At 38.2% G+C, this 26161-nt stretch overlaps 1 protein-coding gene and 1 pseudogene across 1 annotated transcript in view; both read left to right on the top strand.

The window, feature by feature from the left end:
• DNAH7 (dynein axonemal heavy chain 7) overlaps positions 1–26161 on the top strand; it is a 211659-nt gene that overhangs the window by 24681 nt on the left and 160817 nt on the right. The window contains exons 9-17 of the mRNA XM_036253338.1: positions 1225–1350; positions 5441–5560; positions 9553–9736; positions 10547–10726; positions 14923–15195; positions 15943–16070; positions 18363–18441; positions 22094–22318; positions 25046–25192. Of these exons, the coding sequence (XP_036109231.1) occupies positions 1225–1350; positions 5441–5560; positions 9553–9736; positions 10547–10726; positions 14923–15195; positions 15943–16070; positions 18363–18441; positions 22094–22318; positions 25046–25192 (1462 nt within the window). The remainder of the gene's footprint in view (positions 1–1224; positions 1351–5440; positions 5561–9552; positions 9737–10546; positions 10727–14922; positions 15196–15942; positions 16071–18362; positions 18442–22093; positions 22319–25045; positions 25193–26161) is intronic.
• On the top strand, positions 12956–13503 carry LOC118625512 (annotated as a pseudogene).

Consider the following 26161-nt stretch of genomic DNA (forward strand, 5'->3'; position numbering starts at 1 on the left):
TGTTCATACTATCTTTGTTTGTTTATGTATTTAAGCCCTAACATGTTACTTTACAAATTGATGGATAGGTGGGCAGACAAGTAGACACCCGGACAGATGGACAGCTAGGTGGTTAAAACATAAATACCTTGGTGAAAGAACCTGATACAAATCTTTGTATATATACAGCTCCCAGCACAAACTACAGATATAATAGGGACTGCATTGGGAAGGTGAGAGTAAATATGCATATATAGAATATATCTCAATTTGTTACATGGATTATAATATGGAACACATAATGGGAAAACCCACTTGCTATATATTTGTCTTAAAATAATAACTATTTAGGAATAAATATCTTAAATAGTTTGAATAATAGACTTTATATTTATATAATTAAGTAATCAATTAGTTTTACTTTGTTTCTTTTATAACAGTTAAAAGTGCCCCAAATTGTTTCCTAAAACAACAACAAAAAAAGTCTTGTAGCCATTTCCAACATATCTTCTATGGAGAACAGCTTTTCTCCTGGAGATAGATAAAAATCATCTTTTGTAAAGGCGTTATGGCCACAATTAAAAAACAACAACAACAAACTGGATTAAACTTACCATATAATAAAACAAGACTAAGTGTTTTAAATCAATGAGAGTAAAACATTATAAGCATAAAATATAAATGTTTACAAATACTCTGAAAGATGAAGATGCCACATCTTTAATATATAAAAGATGGTTATTCAAGTCATAGGAGTTACAGAATAAATGTCTTTAAATATGAATATTAATGTCTGATTTTGTAAGCGACCCTTACACATTAACAGAGGTGAATTTCAAGGGGATTTCCATAAGTAGGAAGGACTATATCCTTAAAATGTTTTAAAAATGAAGGAAAAATTAAAAGTTTTGTGTCCTGTTTAAGAAAATCTTTTATGATGTATATGTAACATAACATGGTTTTGTTTTATCATTATGATTTAGTTTTGAACTCAATAGGATCAAGTATTTAGAGACAAAGTTAATTACCTTATGAGATAAAAATTCAATTCTAATTTCATATGTATTATTATCCTCAAATTATACTAAACCATAAAGAGCATGAATTGTAGGGTTATTATCATAAGGGCTGCAGCATATTTTTAATTGAAATTAAACCATTCTTACTCGAAAAATATATTGACTATAAAAATACTTCCTTTTGATTTTTAAAGAAGGTAACAGAATATTTTCTCTTTGTTTTCAGAATGGAAATTCTTCCAAAACCTTGGAGGAAATCTTTTTTAGCTGCAAGCAGTTATATTAGGGATCACTTGAACGCAATAAACCCTACAATGTTGGCTGTGCTAGATTTGTGGCAAAGCACTTTTAAGTGAGTATTTCTGGCCTTACTGAGCTTTTTTAAAAGAGATGAAAATTATTTTATTACAGCTTAACTATTTTTTTCTACTTTAACTGCAAATATGGAAAACATTACAAATTTAACATAAGTATTTAAGCATGGTTTTAAATAAGCAATATAGAAATCTATAGAATAAAAAGTAAACATTGCCTTTATCTCGAATCCAGTTCTCCCCTCCCCACCCTGTACCCCAATACCATCCCACAGCATCTTTAAGGGGTAATTACAGTTAAGGGGCTGAATTATCATGCCTTGTTTAAATCCCACAGAACATTAGCTGCCACAGTCATCTGCATGGTCTAGAAACCTAGGAAATATTGCCGATATGCAAGGCACGAGGTGAAGTTCCTGGGTGACTGGAATTGTGTCTCACCTCCTGGGACCTGTGCTGGTGGGGACTGTGCTGAGCGGGATGAACCCTGATGGGCCCCGGCTGAGGGCGGGTTGCCTCACGTTTTAGAAGCTCCAATTCCACCATATCCCCTTCCTTGAACTGCCACTTGCAGGGCACTGGGTGGGTGGGGCAGTATGCACCCTTGGTAACATGTTTTTATAAAATAGGCAAAAGTAATACATATGTATTATTTTTCTTAAAGAAGGCCTCCCATCAGGCCCCTCAGAACATGGATGGGCCCTTGTTTTGTGATGGAGGAGGTGGCACCCTGGTCTCCAAGGTGGTCTGTGAGTTTTTCTGACACCACTACTCTAGTTCTTTATGTCCATTCACAGATGGAGCTGCCAGAACACACTGGGCAGGGGGAGGGGGCTCCACTGCTCAGTGTTGTTCATAAAGAGCCAGGCTCTATTAGAATGTGCTGTTATGCTAGGTTTTCAAAGCATCTTGTCTAAAACATTACTTTTCACTGCTCAGTTGTCCAGAATATATATTATCTAAGGTGCACCAGCAATGGTTGAAGGTACTCTGTGTCTAATGTATTATCCCTGCCACATACTGAATGTATTGTAACCTAAGAAATGAATGTTAGCTTGTAAAAAGAGTAGAAACAGATAGATTTGAAATGTGTTTTCCTTACTAACCAGCATTTAACATTGATCTTTAAGTAAAAATTAAATATGATGTGTGTTTTTTTCCTTTCTTTTTGTTTTTTGGTTAATTCTTACCCGAGGTAACTTTTCCATTGATTTTTAGATAGAATGGGAGGGAGGGAGAGAGGAAGAAAGAGGGAGAGAAACTTTGATGTGAGAGAGACACATCGATTGGTTGCCTCCCGCACAACCTCAACTGGGACCAGGGATCGAACCAGCAACCCAGGAATGTGCCCTTGACTGGGAATCAAACCTGGACCCTTTGATGCCAGGGGGGCCAGTGCTCTAACCACTGATCTTACCAGCCAGGGCTACATGTGACTTTTTTTTTATCCTCACCCGAGGACATTTTTCCATTTTTTGTACAGATAGAGTGGGAGGGAGAGAGAGGAAGAGAGAGAGGGAAACATCGACGTGAAAGGGACACATCGAGTGGCTGCCACCCGCACGACCAACCAGGGCCGGGGACAAACTGCAACCGAGGTACATGCCCTTAGCGGGAACCGAACCCGGGTCTCTCCGGACCGCAGGCAGACGCTCCAGCCGCTGAGCCAAACCGGCCAGGGCCATGTGGCTTTTTAAATAGTGTTTGCTATCTTTCAGATAAAGTAGAAGTCACTCACTCACATGGGAAACAGAGAAGGAGTTTGTAGTTAGACGGTGGTGGATACACAGTGATACTAACAGGCAATACATGAGCAAACCACGTATGTTAGAGATCCCTGTGGTCATCATCAAGAAAGAGGCTGTACTGAAAGCTGTTCACTGGAGTAAACTCTCTCTTTACTCAAAAAAAAAAAAGAAAAGAAAAAGAAAGAAAGAAAAGAAAAAAGAGAAATCAAAACCAGACAGATTTAAAAGATTTTGATACAATGGGTCTTAATTAGGGGTGAGAAATCCCCCCACCACTTGGTTCCTCAATATCCAGGGGTGCTTTCTTTTCAGGGAGGTATAATTTTTGGTTTTAGGAGCCCTGGCCCCTTGAAACTTTGAGTCCTACCTCCTTTCCTGTTTTATTTTATTTATTTATTTATTTATTTATTTATTTATTTATTTATTTATTTATTTACTTACTTACTTACTTACTTGCTTGCTTGCTTACTTACTTACTTACTTACTTATTTTTATATGTGCCCCTAGCGGGAACCGAACCCAGGACTCTCTGGTCCGCAGGCTGATGCTCCAACCGCTGAGCCAAACCAGCCAGGGCTCCTTTCCTGTTTTAATTGTTCCAGTTTGAAAGCAAAAATCAGTCTAAACTGTTCATCAAATCTCAGTTACTGCAGTCTTCTTCTGCTTCACAGTGTAGTTCTGTAATATCATACTGTGCACCTGTTGAATTTAGTTATAGTAATTATTTTTATTTGTTTTTTTTTAAATTAAATGTATTGGATGACATTGGTTAATAAAATTATATAGATTTCAAGTGTACAATTCTGTGATACATCATTTAGATATTGTATTTTGTGTCTACCACCCAAAGTCACATCTTCTTATGTCACTATATATGTTTGACTCCCTTTATTATATCTGCCTACCCCCTTTTCTCTGGTAACCACCAAACTGTTGTCTGTGTCTATAACTTTTTGTTTTTCCTGTTTGTTCATTTGTTGCTTTCAGTTTTATATCCCACATATGAGTGAAATCATATGGTTCTTGACTTTTTCTGTCTGCCTTATTTCACTTCGCATGATATTCTCAAGGTCCATCCATGTTGTCACAAATGGTGGTATGTCATCTTTCCTTATGATGGAGTAGTATTCCATTGTGTATATGTACCACATCTTCTTTATCCAATCACCTCTCGAAGGACACATCTGTTGTTTCCAGTCCTTGGCCACTGTGAATAGTGCTTCCGCGACTGGTACCTTGGCAGCTCCACTACTGTGCACGGGTCTGTGTTGACACAGAGTGTCCACTGGTCCGATGGTGCCAGGTGCGCTGGTGGCTCAGGTTGCTGGACCCTAGCTGCTCCCACTGCCTCCTCCCAGGGAAGACCCGGGATCTTCCAAAAGGGTGGGACCTCCCCGAGGTGCAGGGAGAAGCGCCCTGAAGGGCCTTTCACCGCGGTTGCCGGCTGCTCCGTCCACAGCACAGGAACCTTCTGCTCCTGTCTCTGCACTGCTCGGGTTTGGTTGTCCACCTTCAGTTCCACTCACACCCTCTCACACACTCACTCACTCTCTCTCACACTCACCCTCCCTCGGGTCCTGCCCGCTGCCATCTTCTTATATGAGTTCTTTAGATATTTTGGATATTAACCCCTTGTCAGAGCTGTGGTTTTCAAATATCTTCTCTCATTCAGTTGGTTGCCTTTTTGTTGGTGGTTTCTTTCACTGTGCAGAGCTTTTTAGTTTGATATAGTCCCATTTATTATTTTGCCTTTACTTCCCTTGCCTTTGGGGTCAAATTCATAAAATTCTCTCTAAGACCAAGGTCCATAAGTTTAGTACCTATGTTTTCTTCTATGCAATTCATTGTTTCAGGTCTTATATTTTGGTATTGGAACAATTTTGAGTTAATTTTTGTATATGGGGATAAATGGAACCAAAAAGACCCTGAATAGCCAAAGAAATCCTGAGGGGAAAAAAATGAAGCTGTAGGTATTACACTCCCTGACTTCAGATTATACTACAAAGTGAAAATAATCAAAACAGCATGGTATTGGCAGAAAACAGACACACAGACTAATAAAACATAATCGAAAGCCCAGAAATAAACCCACATGTGTATGGGCAAAAAATGTTTTATGAAGGGGCCAAAAATATGCAATGGAGAAAAGAAAGCCTCTTCAATAAACAGTGTTGGGAAAATTGGAAAGTCACATGCAAAAGTATATTAATTATATTTAAAATTATAATATCTCATGTATTTGAATGTTTAATTTTATAAAACAAAAATTTTAGTGATAAAACCTAGGAATATCATATTTTTTGAGAAGGGTTCAAATAGGAAAATATTGACTATAAAAACACCTCATATTTAAATCACTGTTCATTGTTATCTCTTACAGAAAACTACGTTTAGTTGATACAGAAGAATTTCACAATCGCCAGGAGGCTTTAGAGCTGTCAAATTTTCAGACCATTATCATGAGACACCTGGAAACTGCTAAAGAGGCTCTACTTAAAACGTAAAGTTTTAGCATTTCATGAGGAAAACAAATGTAAAAATGTGATTGGTGGGGTACTGCATTTTTTATTTTTTTTAATTTTTTCTTTATTGATTTTTAGACAGAAAGGAAGGGAGAAGGAGAGAGAGAGAGAAACATCGATGAGAGAGCACATTGATTGGCCGCCTTCTGCATGCCCCCCACTGGGGATCGGGCCCACAACCTGGGCATGTGCCCTGACCGGGAATCGAACCAGCGACATCTTGGTGCATGGGTCGATGCTCAACCACTGAGCCACACCGGCTGGGCGGTGGGGTACTGCATTTTAATGGCTTTTAGAAAATTCCATTTACCAAGCTTGTAATCATTTCTCATTAGAGTTAAATATGATATCATTAACTGCTTTGTTCTGTAATGTCTATCCAAATGTTCTACACAGCACAGATTTAACAGAAACTAAAATGATTACCATTAATGGTTACTTTTTCCTTAATGTCTGCTTTCTACCTCAGTTCTGAGTGTGGGGTGGGATATGGGGGGATGATCATCAACTAGTTATTTGCCAGATATTTATTTGACACCTACTATTAATACATGCAAGTTGCTGTGCCTTTTTCATTTTGTTTTTGGATGAAAGATGCAGAAGAGTTTAAAGAATGATTAGGTGGGGAAAAATAAAGGAGTTTACAATCTCATTGGAGGTTAGACTTGTCAAATGATAATTTAACATCTTATTGGATTGGCTCTTCAAAATGAAATAGCCACATATGATAATTATTGATATGGGTGCCAGACAGTATGTTCTTTTTTTAAAGAATAGTTTATTGAGTTTTAGAGAGAGAGGGAGAGAAAGAAATTTTGATGCGAGAGCACATTAATTGACTGCTTCCCACACACCCCCTACCGGGAATGAGCCTGAAACCCTGGCATGTGCCCTTGACTTGGCAGCCTCCTGGTGCCTGGGACGACACCCGACTGACTGAGACACACTGGCCAGGGCACCAGACAGTGTGTTCTGGAAATTTGTCTCTATTGTGGGTCTTAAAGTTATTATAAATAGGACATTAAAACTAGATCAAATACAAGATAACAAGACATGAAACTCCAACTTAGTTTCATGATTTCCAAAAGTTACTTAGAAATATATCTTGATAGTTTAAGATTGAATCTTTATTTTTTTTCTTCTTAAATATGTCAGAATCAAAATCTTTGTCTGACATTACTTGAAAGAACTTTAGACTTTTATTTAATATTAGTATTAAGTTAAACAAAGAGAGGAGAGGTGCAGAATGAAGCCCCATAATTAATTATAGAGAAAAAAAAATGACCTCTTAAGGACAGCATAAGAATAAATTACTTTAATCTATAATTTTAGGGTTACACCCCAAAATACATTACCACTATAAGTTTTAGTAAATTGGATGTTAAAGTATAGGGTAGAGTATAAACCTTTATTGAATAATTTGCTGAAAGATGTAGATTGATTAACTATATCTCTTGATGCTTCCTGATGATTCTAATGGAAGAACCCTTCAACCAGACTTTAGTGAGCCAGATGTGTTTATCATTCCCACTTTTAACAATCTGAGTCTTCTCTTTCTCTTGGTCAGTTTAGCTATAGGTTTGTCAATTTTGCTGATCTTTTCAAAAACCAATTTTTGGTTTTATTAATTTTCTTTATTGTTTTTTTCTATAGTCTATTTTTTTTTGTTGTTTCTGCTAAAATCTATTTCTTCCCTTCTCATTTTGAGTATAATTTATTCTTCTTTTTCCAGTTTCTAGTGGAAGTCAGGTAATTGAATTATTATTATTTTTTAATGTAGGTGTTTACAGGTATAAATTTCCCTCTGATCACTACTTTTTTTTTTTTGCATCCCATGAGTTTTGATATATGTTTGTTTTTTTTTCACTTTCATTTATTTCTAATTTTTCCTGTGATTTCTGTTTAACTCATTGGCTGTTTAGGACTGTATTGTTTAATTTCCACATATTTTTGAATTTCCACAGTGTCCTTCTATTGCTGATTTCTAATTTTGTATGATCTCAGTCCTTTTATATTAATTGAGACCTATTTTATGACCACCAACTATTCCTGATGCTCTCTCAGAAACATCTTCCATGTGTGCCCCTCTCTTTCAATTCCCATTGCTACTAACCCGAGGGAGGCCCTTTTAACCTCCTGTGTAGCCTACAAACCACTGCAAGATGAATCTTAAAATGTCTTAGCTTGCTTTTTAAACTCTTCTGCAACCTGGACCTAACCTATCTTTTCTGTTCTTAGTTCTGAAAAGGCTTTCACCATGGCTTCATCTTAGAGTGTAAGGCTATCCCAAGTTCGAACGTTTAGCTCCCAAGTTCTGCAGAAGTCCTTACAGAATTTCTCCCATTATTTCTTCCTATTGTCTAGCCTATTATCTCTACTACAGTGAAATGATCAGATATATTAGCTTCACCTGCCCCACCTATTTTACTTATTATTCTACTTCTACTTCAGATCCTTTTCTCAGGGTCTTTCTCATTTCATTTCTTCTGTGAAATTGCCATCTTCACTCTAAAACCCTTCTTCATTAATAAATGGAAACATATATCTCTGTCCTTTGACTTCAGAGTTGTTTTGCTGTTATGACACATTGCTTTCATTATTTTAAGAGAGAAGGGATACTGTCATGTATTTTTATATCTCTGACGATATCTTCAGAGCACATAGTAGGCACTACACACATACTTGCAGGGGTGAGAGCGTATATTTATGCTTAGCTTGCTCTTTGAGCATTCAGACAACTCCTGAGGTTATTTGCCCTCTGTTTGTTTGTTTTTTTTATCCTCACCCGAGGACATTTTTCCATTTTTTGTTCAGATAGAGCTGGAGGGAGAGAGAGGAAGAGAGAGAGAGAGAAACGTCGACGTGAAGCGACACAAGTGGCTGCCACCCAGACGACCAACCAGGGCCGGGGACAAACTGCAACCGAAGTACATGCCCTTAGCGGGAACCGAACCTGGGTCTCTGTACCGCAGGCCGACGCTCCAACCGCTGAGCCAAACCGGCCAGGGCTTGTTTTTGTTTTTTTTAAAGCCATTATAACTTGTGAAAGAGGTACCTATATCCTTTATTTTGTAGTGTTAGACAGTGGTTTTGTAAAGAGAAAACTTCACTTGTTATCATGATGTATCTATATATGAATTTCACTGTTGTTTTTTAATCTTTTTTTTTAAACAATAGTTTATTGATTTTTAGGGAGAGAGGAAGGGAGAGGAAGAGAGAGAAACATGGATGTGAGAGTACATCATCAATCAGCTGCCTCCTGCACACCCCCTACCAGGGATCAAGCCTGCAAAAAGGGCATGTGCTCTTGACCAAGCATCGAACTGGCAACCTCCTGGTGCACAGGACAATGACCAGCCAACTGAGCTACACCAGCCAGGGCGTCACTGTTTCCTTTTGTTACAAGGATGCATACACATTTGAAACTTTGTTTTAACTCAGTCACTCTCTCAGGATTTCACATTAAGGGGAATAAGAAAATAATACACTTGATTTTGTTGATTTGTACCTTGATTTCAAGTCATTGTGAAATAGATAGAAGAGCATAAAAAGCCAGCTGGGTTGCACCCAATAAGCCCTCCCTTGGTTCAATCAGTTCACATTTTAGCTTTAAACAAATCCATTCCCCAAAGAACATTTGGGAGTCTGGAGAGGAGTATCTCGTAATATTCAATAAAGTTAGTTGTCATATTTATTCAAAAAGTGCATCAGTCATAGTTCCAGGAGTTAGATTTACATTTTTCTCACAACATCACAGCATTGAGTCATTTTCTGTTGGCTATGATTAAAATTTCTTTTCCTGGGAGAATTGAAATATGCTAGCGCATACATTTCAGAGAGTGGATAAGGTCACTTAGCACTATACCGCTCTGGGAGACCTTTGGCTGTTCAGAAGTTCCTTTTCATGCTCAATATCAAAGGAGTAATTCACTAAAAGTATTAACTTTTAAAAGTCTTTTGTTCTTTCAAGGTGGTTTCCAGAAATACAGAATATTTATTACCAAGGTAATAAAAAAAAGCAATTGCCAACTGGCGATAGCAGTGCCAAATTGGAGTCTTTTTTCAACTGTGCTGCTGCCCTCATGACTTTACAGCTACAGGACCTGACTTTGGTCTCCATGCAAGATTTCACAGACTTAATTGCACAACCCCCAGTGAGTATTATGTTTCAGTTACACAAAGATTCATCTACTAATTTATTTATTTTCAATTTTTTTCATGGAAAAAAATGATAAAATACCTTCACTGGTGGGAGAGCAGAAAGTACAGGGGCAACAGTAGGTTTACAGTTGTGAATTCACATGTGTGAGTGTTCAAAGAAGTTTATTCTTATATTATTATTATTTATCAACCATTGCATTGTTTTCCATGAGAACGACTGTAAACCTACTTTTGCCCCATCCTGTATATCTTTAGACCTGTTTTGTTTATCTGTTAAAAAACAAAAGTTAAAGTCAATCTGCATATTTAGGATAGGTGAGTATCATCCCACTGGTGAGGATTAGTGGAAATAAGTGAAAATTCCCATAATTGGGAAATTTGGGTCATGATGGCTGGGGAAAGTTTCCACACGAAACTCTTTCTGGAGGAGGGTCCCGTCACAGTGTGAGCAGGACCTGGGACCCGAACGTTCTCCTGTCGGGCTGTTCTCTGCACGACTCCGAGCCTCGCCGCTGTGCGCATGCGCCTTTCCCCGGAGGACTCTGGGCCCGACGGAGGCTGGACGCCAGCGCGTCTGCCGAGTCCCCGTCGCTGCTTTCAGCAGAGCTCTTCTGAGGCTTAGCTGTCCAGGCTGAGAGGAGGGGGTCCCCGTGCAGTCCGCTGGGACCAGGGCGCCTCTCCGTCTACCACAATGCATGGGGACAGGGTGGGGCAAAAGTAGGCTCACAGTTGTTTGTATGGAAGATAATATAATAATTAATACATAGTAACAAAAAATATGTATTTTTTTTTTTTTTTTGCAGGATTCTATTAGAGCTTTTGAACATCCAGGTTTCATCCTGAGGCTGATTCTTACTGACAACACCATTCAGTTTGAACCTCAGTTCGAGGACTATATAGACATCTTTCTAAATATTTATGATGCCATGATTAAGGCCGTCAGTTTTGTGCCAAGGGTGGAGACAAAATTGTATTCCAAGTGGGTAAGTAACAGGTATATTCTGATTGCTTGAATTTGCATATTAGTTTCAAATTACTTCTGAAAGATGTAGACAGGTGTCCTCTGCTTTGGAGAAGTTACATGGCCTGGTAACATCGACTTATAAGGAATTTTTACTCCATAGGTTTTCCCATTAACATCCCTTACACTATGCCCAGTTTCTTAGTCGGGTCTGCCATTGGGAGCAACGGGAGACTTTCAGAGAGCATTGAAGTTGCCATCAGATCTGAAGCGGTCAGTGAGAGAGCTTGCTGGATCGCCCCCACCTGCTGTAGCCCTCCACCTGCTTTTCCAGCTCTGTGAAACGGTCCCCCAAGTGATTACCCTCCTCATGTACCCTTTTCCATCACAGTAGTGCCTTCGTAGGCTAGAACCCGAGATCCTACTTCCCTTCTCCCTTCGGCCAAATATGTACCGAAGCTGTGCTGAACTATGACATTTCCATGGTAGTTATTGCAGTTGAGTATATGAAATAATATGTCTGAAAATTCTTTAACTTGCAAGGTTTCCCAGTTTTATTAACCCCAACCTGTAGCTTTCTTTTCCCCTTTAAAGTAGTTTATGAAAACTTCAGGCACACAAAGGAGTACAGGAGACTCGTTTTAAGCAGTAATAAAGTCCATTTCTGTGTACCTGTGATCTAACTTACACAATAGAATATTACTGGTACCTTTCAGCCCTTCCTGCCTCCCATCCTGCTCCCTGTTCACATCATTGTCCTTCTAGCAGAGGAATCACTATCTTGAATTTTGTATTATTCTGAACTTCTTAAGATAAAATTACTACATGTTCATATATCTGTAAACAATTTCTATTTAGTTTTTTCATGCCTTTGTATAGAGGGAGTCGTATTATAAATAATCAGTGTCTTTTTTTTTTTTTTTTATCCTCACACAAGGACATTTTTCCATTTTTTGTTCGGGTAGAGTGGGGGGGGGGGCGGGGAGAGAGGAACAGGGAGAGTGAGAGAAACATCGATGTGAGGGCCAGGGACAAATTGCAACCGAGGTATGTGCCCTTAGCGGGAACCAAACCCGGGTCTCTCTGGACCGCAGGCCGACGCTCTAACCGCTGAGCCAAACCAGCCAGGGCAATCAATGTCTTTTTTTAATTCAATGTTATGATTGTGCAATTACCTATTTTGAGAATTTTATCATCTTCATATAGCTTTAAATTTGAAAAATTGTTTTATTTTTATTTTCTAGAAATTCCATTAAATTCTCTTTCACATAGTCCTGGTCATTTCTGATAGTCTCTTCTACTAAGTCATGTATTCGTTATTCTTTTACTTCTCTGTTCGCTGACCTGACTCCTGCCTCTGGTGGCTTGTATCTGTGGATGTTTTTCCTGAATTATTATGAGCTTATACATGTAAGAACTTTATCCAGGGAGTCTCTGAGGCTGTGGTTTAAGTTGGTTCCTCCGGAATACGCCTATTCTCCTCACAGGAGCTCAGGTGGCCTCTGCAGACCACGGACCATTTTAAGCAAAGTTCTTGCCTGAGAATTTTGTGGACAACACTGGTGTTGTAACTACTTACCCTAATCTGTGTGAGAACAGGCGTGTGGTTACAAATTATTCAGGCAGTTTTCTTTTTCCTTCTTCACTGAGTAACTAGGTCCAAACATGACATTTTCCTTTACTTTGGCCCATCATTCAAAGGTCCTGTCACCTTTCAGCATTCTGAAGTTTCGTGTCCTCAGAACCCTCAATAGGAGGTTGTGTCACTTCTCAGTGTTCTTGGCTTTATGTGGGAACACTGATTGTGACTTCCACCTTCTCAGGCTTGAGGCTTTGTTCCCTGACTGCTATTCTCCCCTCCCTGCCCAACACACACACACACACACACACACAGACCACCAGGGGTCAGGAGAGTCTCAGGGACCCTGCTCACTTCTGCACAGTTACCTCTCAGTTTGCGCTTACTCTCACGTTTGGCTCCTTCGATTTTTATTATCATTTGCTTCCTTAGCTATGCATTATGAAAGTTATATTTAGCGTTTTTCCTAGCATATTTATGTGTTTTGAGCTAGGTAATTGTCTTCAGGATCTCTATTCCGCATGTTGCCGTAAATAGAAATCTGTCTAGTTTTAGAAGTGTCCCTTATCTGTCACGAGTTGCATGGAGTCAGCCCGCAGGTCTCTGAGACCTGAGTGTTGAGAGCATCTTTGTGTCTGGGGGACTGCACCCAGCGGTCCTCCAGCCGTAACCATGCCACAAAACCAGTGTGTTGAATCACACCATGAGTGCTACGCATATGGCTTGGACTACCGTGAGGAAAAGAAAAAGAAGGAAGGCCAGAGGCTCATGAACATTCAAAGAAGGCAAAAAAGATGATTGACCTGAAGTCTACACTCTACTATAAACAGTGCCATGCTGAGAAAATACAAATGAAAAAGACTATCAAGATGCATGAAGAGAGAAACACCAAACAAAAGAATGATGAAAAGACTCCACAAGGAGCAGTATCTGCAGATCTACTGGACAGAGGGCCAGTCCCGAGCCAGAGTGCTTTCCAGTATAACTAAACAAGAATGGAACGAGAAGCGGGAAAGTGGGGAGCCCCTCTGCCTGAAGTGTGTGCCCAGCGAGAAACAGATATTAAAAGTTATTCAATCAGGAAAAAGAAGAAAGTATGGAAGAGAATGGTTACTAAAGTCTGCTTTGTTGGAGATGGCTTTACTCGAAAACCACCTTAACATGAAAGAGTTAGGGTGTGCTTTGAGCAGAAGATGGAACATGCTCTTAATGATCTTTGATAGCAACTGCAGAAGTGGAATTCATATGGTTTCTTATCACAATCTTTGATAAAAATTGAAGGGGAAATTAAAATACACTTTTTCCCCCATGGAAGGCAAACCTACAAGGAACTAAAGTGCTGTGAGTCCAAGTACATCACCATCTCTTGATCCAATTTGATATGCTTTTGAACACTTGAACTGTCTCATACAGAATATCATTTCTTTTAACTCTTGATAGGAACTGCTTAGAAATCTGTTGAAAAAAATACTTCCTAAAATAGGTTTGAAGTACTGATCTCCAGTTCTGTTTAGAACAATAGATCTATAGGCTTTAAAAATTACACAGGCTGCTAATAAATTTAAGAAACATTTTATAATGAATATTAATAAGCTTCACATTAGATCCAATGATTTTACATTGCATACAGTATGTAATAGAGATTACTTTATTCTAAAGTTATTTTTTTTAGAAAAGATGACACCAGCATCTACTGAGCCAAGGGGTGGTGGTGGTAGGGGGGTGCTGGTAGGATTCACATCATGTTCTCATGAAGCATCTAGTAGTTCTAAGCAAAATGATTTCCGGAAATGCCCTCTAGAGGCACGCTGTGTACCTGACCAAATCCGTTCTCTTAAGGAATCCTCTGACATTATCAATTTGAATGCTGTAGAATATCCACTACCAACAATGATTTTTGTTTCACTTAAAAATCTCTTCTGGACTACAGATAGAGCATATGTATTTTTAAATGTGACTTGGTTCAAGATGATAAACCATGTAGGCACATGTACTTGTCCTCTTATTTGAAAAAGAGGAGAAAGCTGTTGAGATTTGTTTGCTTATTTGAAATGATGTCTGATCCATTCTTACCCACCATTTTTCTTATGGTGACAACAGAATGCACGTTTTGAACTAGAGATGTTAGTCGACTCTAGTTGGTGTTCACAGAATCAAAGATGAGAGGTCAATGAGTCAGCAACCTTCCCTTGCTCTGGATACATTAATCCTCAAGGTGAAATTACTGTGATCAAAGAGTATGATGATGTGACCTAACAATGGCTTATTTTTTTAAATTGTGTACAATGCAAGCACTACCTTATAAAACTAGCATATGCAATTGTACAAATAAAATGTGGATTTTGCTGTTTTTAATATTCTCTTACTTTGTGTATATTTTTAAGTGACTGTTCTTTCAACCATACAGAAAAACAAAACACAACTAGGGAGGTAGCCTTAAGGAAAAGTTATATTAAACCTAGATATTTAAAATAGAAAGACTATATATCTTTCTATAGAGGTTAGAAAAATCAAAAAGACCTTGTGAATAAAAAATAATGTCAATATGGAAAGATTGGCATTTTTACAAAGATAAATGACACCCTTACCTTTGTATAAGGCATTTTAAATAACTAACATTGCTTTTCCTCTTTGTTTAGGAAAGTAACTCTAAACCAACGACCTTGAAACCAGTAATTCTGAATGAAATTGTTGAAGCTCACAAAAAGAAGGTCGGGGAGGTGATCATGAGAGAGAGTGCAGCACCCATTGAGCACCTCAAACTGTATGAAAAGTATGACTTTCTGATCACCAGAAAAGCTGAGCGAGATGTCGATGCTTTCCTTGCAGAAAACCATCATTACGAGGAACTAATACAAGAAATTTGCAAATACCAAAAACTTATAGAGGAAATACAGTACACATCTAGAAAGGTATAAGACCTATTTTGTACAGCTCTTCTCCATATCTAATTATATTCTCCCAGGTTTATCAGGATGTGTTTTTAGACCACATAGTGAAAGGTTTGGACTATTACTATCAAAAGGAAAAATATTTATTGTGCCTTTCCATGTACCAAGCATTGTGGTAAGCCCTGGGTACATGGAGGGAGAGAAAACAGACATGGTCCTGTGCTCACAGAGCTGAAAGTCTGCTACAATCCTCACTTTTTAAATAACTTACTCTGACCCCTCAACAATTCCAAGAACTTACTTTTTTTCTTTAGTGTTTGTAAATCCTTTGGACAATATGGTAATGACGTCAAACTATGGTTACTTCTCTGTAGTAGGAGAATGGTGAATTAAAATGTTCTTTTGTCCTCTTAAATATTTTCTAAACTTTCTACCGCAAACATCTTACTTTTGGGTACAGAGCAAATATAACATTTAAATACTTTACTATCAAGCAATAAGTTAATTCTCCAAAGCTTTTATATTTATTCTTGTCCTGAAATAGAATTGGCTTTCAAGATAACAAACTCTTTAAGGAGATTTACCCAAAAGATAGTTGTAAAAACAAATGAGTATTTAGAACTACCTGTCTACATCGTTAAAAACAAAAACAAAACCCTCAATCTTATTAGATCACATGCACCAAAAATTAATATTATGAGAATGGCAAAATTGTGAGAATCTTTTATTTTCTCATGTTTACTAAACTTCTAATACTTAACATTGCAGACTGTTCGCTTAGGAATGTTTGAAATACGCTGTGAGGAATTAATTAGAGCTTTGGTGAAGCGAGCGGAAGTTATTTGTGGAAAACTTACAGCTAAAATGTTCAGAGACCATCAAGAATTAAATACAAGGTATTTATGTGATACTGATTATATTTTTGTTTTTTTTGGGGGGGTGGTAATGTGAAATAGACTCAACTGTCATTCAACTAAATAAATGGAAGGGAAGTGTCATAAATGACCCAAAAGAAAAGATAATGCCAAACTTATTTCTGTTTGGCTTTGAGTGTTATTGGTGTATTAGTATTGTTTTTTCCCACCACAATGTGCCTTTCCAGTTGTTTGACTTAAGGTGGTATTAAAATGTTTTGCTTTTTGTTTGTACAAGTCAGGTGTACATTTTCTGTTTGTTCAGATTTTTAAATTTGTGTAATCAATACACAAAGTGGGTTTCCAAAGTGGACTTACACAGTAGTTGTCATGGGCACTCCGGGACCCTGGCATTTGGAACTTTAACTTACTGTAATTGTTCTTCAAATCCATGGTAACTTTTTGTCTTAACTAAAACCTCATGTGTTGACTAACCCGGAGATTTTTTTGAAAACTGGCCTGTGTAAAGTGAACTCACAGAATGCCGAAGCAGAGCTCGTCTAAGGCAGGAAGCAAAACAGTCTTCCGACAACAGTGTCAGTGTTGTCCTGGTAACCTGTTTTCCTGCTATCAGCTCCATGGGGAAAAAACACAAATAATCTGATTTTTTAGTAGTTATGACATTAAAGAAAAAAAGCAATCATTAGAAGGAATATTTCTTCCAGGCTGTGAAGAAGCCCGAGGGAAGCTTTACTTACCTACCATATGTTAGGCAAAACACTAGGTACGGGGACTATACATATAAATATAACTGCCCAAGGAAGTTACAGTGTTGAAGGGAAAATAGACACACAACCCAGTAAGTTACAGCAGTACACACTAAGTTCTGTACTGAGACACAGAAGTAGAACAAAGAAGGAAACAATTTTCTTTCAGGGTAGAGGTTGGGAAGAGGGGCAAATCAGGGAAGGCTGCAAAGAAGAAGCGATTGTGAATTCGTTTGGAGGAGGGGTAGGAGTCGGCCAGGTAACGGTGTGGGTGAAATAATTCCAGGTGGAGAAAACACTGCAGAAGGGAGCACGACGTGAGGATAGCGTGATGCATTCCAAGCACGAGGAGTGGCGTGCGCCTCCCGCAGACGCTGTGGGGGAAGAGAGATGAGGGCGAGGCTGCAGAGGGGGCCCCAGGTGACAGGACTTGGCTTGGGTAGCTTCTCTAGGAACCAGAATCCTATATTCAGCTTAAAGCACCTTTTCCTTTATAAGTACTGGAAGAACAGTGAAAATATCTTTTACATGTTGCTTTTCATGCTGAACAGAATATATATTTTAATTTCACAGCTATTTTTCCTGCCTTTTAAATGCTCTTTGAGCTCAAGCCAGTTCCACTTTCCCCTTCTTCTCCTAATGATGCCTCTCACCAGACTCACTGTATGTACAGAGGACGTATCAGGACTATTACAAGAACCATTAGATATGAATGCCCTCAGCTTCTTGTCCATATATGTCTCAACTCACCTTTCCATGAACCCATTCATACCTGTTTCCCACATGCTCGGAGAGCAGGGGTCTGTCACCCACTCAGAGTGCTCTCTGCCCATGAGCTCCACCCCACTGCTCCCCATCCCTCTGCAGCTGCTCCACCAATCACCTCTCTGGACTGAGTCTCTCCTTCTCTGTGACTCCAGCTCTGAAATCTGTAAACATGTTCAAAGCCCTCTTTCAACCCCCTACTTTAAATCAACATCATCATCATGCTATTCTACTCTCCTTTACCTCCACCTAATCTTCTTGAAGACATTTCTATCCATTTTATCTAGATTTCCTTAGAATCCACCACCCATTTTTTTGTTTTTGTTTTAGCCCTACAGCAAGTTTATTATTATTTATATTGGCCACAGCCCAAATCTGTAGGAAATATTTGCATATTACCAGAAGTTTCTGAGCATGCAGGTCCAATTTAGCCATTCCCTCAGGTAAAGTTAATCACTCCCTTCTTGACACCACTTGATTTCATGCCATCACAACTCCATCCTGCTCGGACCCCAAATGCCTGTGTAAGGTTCTGTCGTCCATACAAGTGGTGAACTACTTGAGGACCATTATTACCTAGTATCCATTTTTGTATCACTTAATACTGTAGTTGGGAGTATAAGGGATGATCATTAAAGGTGTGTTGAATAATAAGTGAACACAAATTTGCTTTAAGTAATTAGATGTCCTGTAAGTAAGATGATGATACCTTATTTTTCATTAATGGGTCGTCTAAGTAGCATATAGTGACATATTTAGGAATGCAATGAATTATGTAAGATTGCTTCCGTCTGCTGTTCAGGTTGTGCGATGAATTTGAGAAGATAGCGGAAAAGGCTCTCAGCACTCCTCCAAACACAGCAGAGCTCATGGAGATGAAGGTATGTCTACCAGGTCTTTACAGTTGTACGCGCACGTGTGCGCTCTCTTCCCTTTTTTGCAGCGCTTATAATTACTGACATGATAATACAATAACAAACTCCTCTAAAAGTTAACACAGAGGCTTATGATGATTTTTTACTTTTATTTATTTATTTATTTTTTGTAGTTAGCTTATGAGTCTGCAGTTTGGCAATTTAGGCTAGGCTCCTGTATGGTTCTTCTGGTCTCAGGTGACTCTCACTCAATTGGGTCAGCTAGTTCTTAGTTGGGTTAACTAGCATAACTATATCTAACATTTGACTCTGTTCCTCTTGTCTCAAACTCCAGCAGGCTCACCTGGGCATGTTCATGACACGGTAGAGGCACAGAAGTAAGCTCAGTTGTACAAAGCTTTTCAAGTGTCCCCTGTGTCACATTAGCTCATATCCCATTGACCAAACCAAGTCCCTGGCCATAGAGTCAGAGTGAGAGGACACTACAGGATATAGATACTGGGAGAGGTGAAGGACTGAAGCTATTGGTGCATTCATCTCCCAGGATAGTACTGAGAGCACTGTTAGTAACTATGACCATGTCAACTGCGTAAACCAGGACTGTCTGAGAGCAGCCTGAGATAAGTGATCACCTTCCTTTTTTTTTCTTTATTAATTTTTTTTTTTTTTTAGAGAGAGAGAGAGAAGAAAGGAGAGGGAGAGAGAGATGGAAACATTGATGAGAGAGAATATTGATTGGCCGCCTCCTGCACACTCCCCACTGGGGATTTAGCCCACAACCTGGGCATGTGCCCTGACTGGGAATCGAGCCAGTGCCCTCTTGGTGCATGGGTCAATGCTCAACCACTGAGCCACACCAGCCGGGCATCACCTTTCTTTTTTTTTTTTTATCAACAAATATTTAATACTTAAGTAATATATTTTTTGGCCCTGGTTGGTTTGGCTCAGCCATTAGAGAAGTGGCCTGTGGACCAAAGGGTCACAGGTTCAATTCCCAGTCAAGGGCACATAGCTGGGCTGCGGGTTTGATCCCTTCCTCTGGCCCAAGGCCGTGCAGGAGGCAACCCATTGATGTGTCTCTCTCACATCAATGTTTCTCTCTCTTTCCCTCCCTCCCCTCCCTTCTACTCTATCAAAAAAAAAAAAAAATCAATGGAAAAATATCCTCAGGTGAGGAGTAACAAAAACAAAACACACTCTCTCTCTCTCTATATATATATATACATATATATATTATATAGTTTGTTTGTTTTCTATGGGCTATCTTCTGTTATATATTAAAATTTTCTATTGTATTCTGCTGGAATATATTGTGCTTTGATCATAGCATTTATGGTACTGAAAATAGTGGATATCTCACTTTTATCATTTTTCATGTTACTTCTGTGCTTAAAGTATATCTAATGGTGAATAAAATAATATAAAACAACTAGTTAATCTCCATTTCATTTTATTTCTTTTTTATTCTTACATTAAGCTTCTACAGGATCTATTTTTTTCTTTTCTAGCATTCCCAACATGCAAAATAGAATCCTTTTATTTTTATATTTTAAAATATTTAAGCAAACACAGCAAAACATGTAAAAATCATTCAAACTTTTGTATAGGCAATAAATTGCAAAATGAGTTCAAATGATAATGCACATTTTATTTATTTCTATATTTTCCCCCATTGATCCCCTCCTCTCTGCTCCTGCCCCTCCCCCCTTCTCTGCAGTATTATCTGTGTCCATTGGTTATGCATATAAGTTATTTGGTTTATCGCTTCCTAATCCCCATCCCTCTGAGGTTTGTCAGTCTGTTCTCTACTTCCATGTCTCTGGATCTATTTTGTTTGTCAGATAATGAACATTTTAAATTATTCACTTATCGGTTTGTTAAGATCATTAGAACCAACTTTTACACATCAGCCTCTATCTAGAAGAGTTCTATTTTTTAAAAGGTGTTTTTATTGGATTAAGATTCTTAGTGTGTGAATTTATGTGTGTGTGGGTGTGTGTGTGAAATACACACACATGCCTACATATATTATCTTTCAGAATATTAGTATATTTTATATTAATTGTTATAAGACATCAAGTGATACTTTGATTACAGATTATTATAAACATAGCTGGAGATTTTTAGAACTATAAATTCTTTTGGAAAAATGAATGTTGACTGTGAAGAGTGTAATTTATTTACCCTCCTAGCCATCACTAGGGGTATTTAGGAATTTGGGCTTATTTCATGTGAATTTCTATGTTCATAGCAACCTTCTACAGAATTAGCAAATGGATTATTTAACTGATATTTAAAAGATTTCTGTACCTTAAAAATGTTTATTGCTTCAAAGGCAAAAGAGCTTCTCAATTTATTCAATACAGAAATTGTTCATTTATTATCAGAAAAAGAACTGAAAACCAAGTTTTTTGACTACATAGAAAGCTGACTAACCAAATTCCAAAAACACTATCTTTTCAGTTAGACATTTTGGTCACTTGTGGAAACCACCATGGTTTGCATCCTATTTGTTTGGTATTGCAACGTAAAAACTGTCTAATTCAGATGATATATTAATGGAAGAGTTCTAGGCAATGTAACTTGCTTTCTCTTTCAATCACAAAAGTAAAAATTTAAACAATAGGGGATTGTACAAAGTGAAATGTAAAAGTTCTTTTTCCATACTTCCTCTCTTTAAGGTAATGACTATAGTTTAGTATGAATTCTGCTCTTTCCAAACATATACATAATGTCTTATATATCTATGAGAGAAGGAGGAAGGAGAGCCAGAAAGATGAACATTAGAGATTACAAAGAGCTTTAAAAACATCAAAAAAAGCAGAAGCAGCATTTTTGTCATCGACAGAAAGGTGGGGTATTAGATAGGGAAGGTAAACATAGGTACTTACAAGTAATAGCCAGTTTTCTCATTTTTCAGAGAGGTACCAGGTTTCCTTCAGCATTTATGTTATTGAAATATGTAACTGCAATTTTGATTGAAATTGCATTGATTTTGTAGACTGGGGGAAAATTTATATCTTTACATTATGTCTTCACATGTTTTTTTTATTCAGAACTTTATAAAAAGTCCTTTTATAAAGCATTATAGTTTTCCTCATCTAGATTTAGCACATTTTTTGCTAAACATACCCATGGTTATTTTTAGGTTTGTAGCTGAGGAAAGTGTTGCAACACTGTTGTCTGTGGCACGTTTGCGGTTTTACATTTGTGTTGGTGGTTATTTGACTAATAATTGCCCCCTCCCCTCCACCTCCCCATCTAAACTAGAGCCTCTCTGAGGTCAAAGCAGATCTGTTTGTGTTCGCACGGAATTGCCTGCACCTGGCACAGTCAGGCACATAACAGGTCCCCAAAATGCTATTCTGAAAGAATACATATCACTCAGACAGCATCTGCTCCGTTTCCCAGAAACCCATTCTTCTCTGGTTTTCCAGTGCTTTGATGTGTTGTTTGGTATTTTGTTTCCTCCCCTGCAGTTTTAGCAGAGGTGTTTGGAGCTGATGAGACCGAACTGTACTGCAGTCCCCTATCTTGAACCAAAAGTCTGTAGTACTTCTAACAAGTCTGTACATATCCGTGCAGTGTATGTCTTCAGGCTATTTTTTGACATGAGCTGTTCATTAAAATGCCATCTGTAATTTTTGTTTCCCCTCAGGCTTATATTCAGAAAGTAGAGATGACTGATATGATTGAACTGGGACACAGATTGGTGGATTCTAAAAACTGTCTCGCCTTCCTTATTGAACATGCCAACTTCTCCCCCGCAGACATTCGGCTAAATAATAATGTTTTCCAGTGGTATGGAAGAATGGAAGAAATTTTTGATGAACACAGGAAAATCATTAAAGAGAAAACAGATCAGTATCAAGAAGGTCTTAAGGTTGGCATCATAGATATTTTAAATGATTTTCATTTTTTGGACGTGTTTAAGTTTTAACTTCTCATGTAGCATTGTAACTCAGTATTCATAGGTTATATACTTTCGCTTTCTCATACTGTAACTCTTAGTAGAAGGTAGTACACATGCTGGATTGATGTGGTATCACTTCTGGATTTTTTTCAAGGGAGAAAACATTCAAATACATTGCCCACATGTGACCATTTATAAAAATAGTATTTATCTTATACAGTTTATATTGAGTGCTCTTTTGAGTTGTTTTATTTTTATCATTTAATGTCAAAACTCCCTTGATGAAGTATGCCTTCTTTATACCATATAATTGCTCAGACTTGCCCAAGTACTGAACCTATAATAACCACTCTTAACATTTAATTACTCTACCTTTTTTTTGGTCCTACATATTAGATGGTTTGTCATTTCCCCCTGTCTACCTGTCCAGCCTCTCCTCCTACCTCTTCCCATTCCTTGTTCTTGACTTTCAGTAACCCTGAGCAGCCTTCAGGGCCCTGTCCCCACACCTCACCTCTTGCCCACCTTTCCGTGCGCTCTGGAGGCCTCCTGCCCACACACATGCTCGTCTGTCTGCGTCCTCCGGGCCATCTGGGAGGCCGCGCGCTCAGACCTCAGCGCTGCTCCCCGGCTCCCACTGCACCTCTCACACGTCGCCACTGCACTGGTGGTCTGATCGGTACGTGATTCCCAGGTCTCTCTCCCCTCTGGACCGTTAGCTCCTTGACAGCGGGTCTGTTTGTTTTTGACCTTTCTCCATTTATTTCCCATTGGCCAGCACAGTGCCTGACATACAGGAATGCTGTATTATCTGAATAAATGACTTAGTATTTACAAATGAAAAAACAAAGTTCCCAAGGTGGAGAGGCTGTCCCAAGCCAGCCAGCAGGGTGTCCTTTGGTAGCAAGCTCAGCCTCTCTCTTCCACACTACAGCAAATACCAGTAATTGACAGAATACGTTGTTTGGAGAATAATTCATAGACTTAAATGAACAAAAAACACTTCATTTTAAACTATAGTCTATATTTTTGTTTTACATTTAGGCCATTTCAGAATTTTTAAAAACTTGTAGAAAACATCATGAATAATAAATATTAGATGCTTAAGTTACAATATAATAGAATCGTAGAAAATGAAGTGGCCCAAAATTATCTATACTTTATTGTAAAGTATACTATTCTACAGACTACATAATGTTGATGAAATCTTCCCTCCCGTTTTCATCCCCCTGCTGGCCCAGAGCAATACATTTGCCAGAAAACCAAAGAAAAGAGGGCCGAAACCAACCTACATAATCTATAAAACCTATTTTTGAATAACCTAGATTCAACTTTTAAATATTTTATTAAGAACTATTTTTCAGATTTATGTAATGCCTTACCAATGACAATTTTATAATAAGCCTTTCTCATTTAAAAAAATACACACCCAGTTTTATATTGAAAAACTATATTTTTTAGGCTTTTATTTACCTTACACATTTCTTGTGCAGAGAGCCCATAGGACAAGAAAAATAACCTTGGAATTCTTTGTTTTAGCATTGCTAATTAAAAAGATATTTGAATATCAGAACACAATTAAAGAATTCTTTTCCAGTTGTTTGTAAAAGTGCCTCAGATACCTTTACAGCCCTTTAAAAATTGGAGTTTTCTTTGAACCCCATACTTGATGATTATGAGATTTCTCAAATGCTTATAAATCATTTATTAGCATAAATTCTTTAACATACTAAGGAGTACCATTGTCTAGCACTTTTTTTTGAGAGAGAGGAAGGGAGAGGGAGAGAGAGAAGGAAACATCAATGAGAGAGAACATCACTGACTGGGAATCAAACCAGCAACCTCTTGGTGCATGGGTCATTGCTCAAGCACTGAGCCACACGGACCGAGCTAACACAGTCTTAATCATGTTTTTAGTTAGAACTTCTCACACTGATAGCACAAGTGTAAATTTTCTCTAATTTGTGAATCACTGAAATCTTAATCATCAGTTTTAAATCCTATTTATTTTTTAATCCTCATCCAAGGATATTTTTTCATTTTTATCTTCAAGTACAGTGGAGGGAGGGAAGGAGAGAGAGAGAGAGAAACATTGACTGGTTGCCTCCCGCAAGACCCCAACCAGTGCCGGGGACGAACTGCAACCGAGGTATGTGCCCTTGACTGGAATCGAACCCATGACTCATTGGTTCGAGGGCCGACGTTCCAACCCCTGAACCAAACCGGCCAGGGCTTAAATCCTACTCTTAAAAATTCTGTATATTTTAGATCTCTGTCATCTTCTAGATCATCCATTTCTTTCTATTTTGCCAGTATCAAAATACATTAATAGCCCTGGCCGGTTTGGCTCAGCGGTTAGAGCGTCGGCCTGCGGTCCTGAGAGACCCGGGTTCGGTTCCTGCTAAGGGCACGTACCTCGGTTGCAGTTTGTCCCCGGCCCTGGTCGGTCGTGCTGGTGGCAGCCACTCGATGTGTTCCTTTCACGTCGATGTTTCTCTCTCTTTCTCTCTCTGTTCCTCTCTCTCCCTCCCACTCTATCTGAACAAAAAATGGAAAAATGTCCTCGGGTGAGGATAAAAAAAAAAAATACATTAATAATAATTCTGATAGTCCTTACAAATACTTACGTTTTCTCTTGATGCCCAGGGGTTTTACGTTTTAAAAATGTAACACCAGATATTGTTCTTATTATATCAGTTACGGTGTGAACGGTTTGTGGAGGAATTAGAGAGTTATGCTAAACAGGCAGAAGAATTTTACTCATTTGGAGACCTTCAGGATGTACAGCGGTACCTGAAAAAGGCTCAGATACTGAATGGGAAGTTGGACTTAGCAGCAGACAAGGTATAGTTTAAAAATTCTTACGAGGATGAATTTGTTGAAAAGTAAGAGTATTGAATTTGCACTGCATATTCACCTTCAAGAAATACATTCAAATGAAAGAAGTTTAACGACGTCTAATTAGAGAACAACATAAGTGGCACAAATAGCTTCTGCAGACATCTTCAAAAGAAGTGGCTTTGCTGTTTTCTGTTGGTGGTGATACCATTTCAGTGGCCTCATCTTTTGTTTGAATGAGTTATATCTCTGTCTGCTTCTTGACTTTCATTGTGTGTCATTTAAACATTTGTGTCATGTGATGGCACCTGGTTATAGTTTAATTTTCTCATCTTCCTGGAAACCAGTTTAGATTTGGTGGCTGTTTTTAAATGAGGCCCATTATTTTCTCCCATCAAGCAGCTTTGTTCCTAACACCGCCATTTCAGAAATCAGCTTTCTCCTCAGAAGAAGCTGGAAGGGGGAAAGCTATGTATTCTTTGCCATGTGAGAAGTTGGACATTTAAAAAAAATTTTTAATAAAAAGGAAAATATGAAAACAGACCACATTATGATGCTCTACCATTTTTCTTACATTGAAAGATTTCAGTATCTTATCAGATCAGGTAGTTAATTTATAAAATCAGAAATATGTAAACACATGTTGAGAAAAGAGAAATAAACTTTGTAGATTTTTTTGTAACTGATACCACTGACATTTTAAGTAACCTACATAATTTATCTACTGAGCTCACACGTTTCAGTTCTATAGATTTCTCCTCTAACCACCCACATCCTCACATATTTCACAACTAAACTAAGAAATTAATGCTTTTTTTGCCTCTTCTTATCCTGTTTATTTTCAAGACCCAGCTCCAGTTGTAGCTTCTCTACAGAAGTACCTGTGACCTAATTATTTCAATATGATCTTTCATCTCTGATTGATAGCATTTTTTGTGTATATACTATTCATTTTATATTAAACAGCTACTGCTT

The sequence above is a fragment of the Molossus molossus genome, unplaced genomic scaffold (assembly GCF_014108415.1).
Source record: "Molossus molossus isolate mMolMol1 unplaced genomic scaffold, mMolMol1.p scaffold_m16_p_11, whole genome shotgun sequence".
Classification (NCBI taxonomy): domain Eukaryota; kingdom Metazoa; phylum Chordata; class Mammalia; order Chiroptera; family Molossidae; genus Molossus; species Molossus molossus.